The 1,892-nt window shown below is 29.4% G+C and overlaps 1 protein-coding gene across 1 annotated transcript in view; it reads right to left on the minus strand.

The window, feature by feature from the left end:
• Positions 1–1,158: 1,158 nt before the first annotated feature.
• TRIADDRAFT_61048 (uncharacterized protein) overlaps positions 1,159–1,892 on the minus strand; it is a gene marked incomplete at both ends in the record, with an annotated part of 5,128 nt that continues 4,394 nt past the window's right edge. The window contains 2 exons of the mRNA XM_002117064.1: positions 1,159–1,233; positions 1,338–1,717. Of these exons, the coding sequence (XP_002117100.1) occupies positions 1,159–1,233; positions 1,338–1,717 (455 nt within the window). The remainder of the gene's footprint in view (positions 1,234–1,337; positions 1,718–1,892) is intronic.

Genomic DNA, 1,892 nt, shown 5'->3' on the forward strand with positions numbered 1-1,892 from the left:
TATTTTTTATAGCATATTATATCATAATCATGGCAGAAAAGCAATATAGCATTGTATATTGAAAAGATGATCTAGCATTTTCATTGAAATTAAGTTATAAAAGACGATAAACTAGTATAATTATTAATGCTTTTAATTGTAAACAGTTACCGTATATCAATTTTATAAAATGCAAAATCTTGAAGAACAAGTTTATCAAATAGTATAACAATTGCGTCTAGTAACTCAAATTTATAACATTTCATTACTTCAGCTCCTTCTAAATACTACAACAAGATATTCTATACAGCTATGATTTCATAATTATACATTAGCTAATTTATCAATGTACATATTTACAGGACATAAAATTTATAAAATCGATGCTATTTATAAGTCTGCTGATAGTAAATAAAGGATCTATTATTTAGTCAGAGTAACTTTATATCAGCATGATGTATACCTGTATGCAATTAATTGATCTCGTTAAGATAGATTAATTACAGGCATATATCAAGCAGAGTAACCATAATTCGGTAATTGACATTTTCGCTTATCGCTTTCAAAAGTTACGCATAATAGCATTAAATCGTGCTAATATTTGAACATGAATCATGTTATTATTTTCGAGTTTACCAGCATTATAATATGTTGATGAACTATATATACATGTTATAAAAGTTGTATAGTCTCTTTATACCAATAATATATATATATATATATATATATATGTATGCATATTAAGAGAGATAGGTAAATCAGATAGACAAATTGATCGTTAGAGACATTGGTATTGACAAATAGATTGCTAGCGAGATAGTTATATTGGTAGATAGATAGGTAGATAAGGTAAACAGATACACAGTTAGACAGATAAACTCTCTTCAAATATCTTCTCCGAAGGATTTCTTGAGGAAGATAGTTTTAATCTATTCCATTTCGAGGTGCTGTCCTTAGTATTGAGCTTACGCTATGCGTATAGAATCAGGTGTTTACACAATATACGAGCATATATATATGTAAAAGATTTGATCTACTATAAAAAAGATTCGATTTTATTCAGCATATGATTTTATTGGACCGGGTATTGAACCACGTAAAGTTATAAAGCGTTGATTAGATGTTAAATCAGCGATTTTACTTCATTGTCTAAAATGGAAAATATTGAAAAATTTTACTTTAATTTGTAGCAACAATGACAGCAAGCGAATTACTACTATAAATTATATAGTATTCAATATCTAATAGCAAATGCTATAAAATTTAAAACACCGACATATTTAACCAGAATAAAATTGATGATGAAAAATTGGCAAATGCATAATTAAAATTGAAATTTTAAAGCTAATTTTACTTACACTTTTAGTATAGATTTCGATACAATCTTCAACGGAAACATTGTTATTGCGCGTACCACATTGGCATGATTTGTAAAAGCATGGGGTAATGCATTGTCGGCCATCTTTGCAAAGAGTTGCTTTTTGATTACTATCGCAATTAAATTGACAGTTACAGTAATCGACTTGTTGAACGGGATCTTCATCAGCAGGATCACATTCACCATATTTAACAAATTGTAGAGACGGATTTAAACATTTTTCTTTGTAGTAATCGCACCAATTTGGAAAATTTTGATTACCAAATTGATTCTTCCCACAAATTGGATGGCTATGACGGAAGGCATCACATTTAATATCACGGCATTTAATTGGGCATTTTCCATGACTGACAATTTTAACTGGTTTAGCATACGATGGGATACTTTGAACAACATCAAAATAGCATTGATTGGCGTAAGTTATATTATCATCGCCACATAGCATCGTTGAATTTGTTGCATTAGCAATATTACAGTCGGTATAGCGCCGACAAGTTGAATAATCAACACTTGGTGTTGGGCTGTTGGTGGTATT

The sequence above is a fragment of the Trichoplax adhaerens genome, genomic scaffold (genome assembly GCF_000150275.1).
Source record: "Trichoplax adhaerens TRIADscaffold_21 genomic scaffold, whole genome shotgun sequence".
In the NCBI taxonomy this organism is placed as follows: domain Eukaryota; kingdom Metazoa; phylum Placozoa; class Uniplacotomia; order Trichoplacea; family Trichoplacidae; genus Trichoplax; species Trichoplax adhaerens.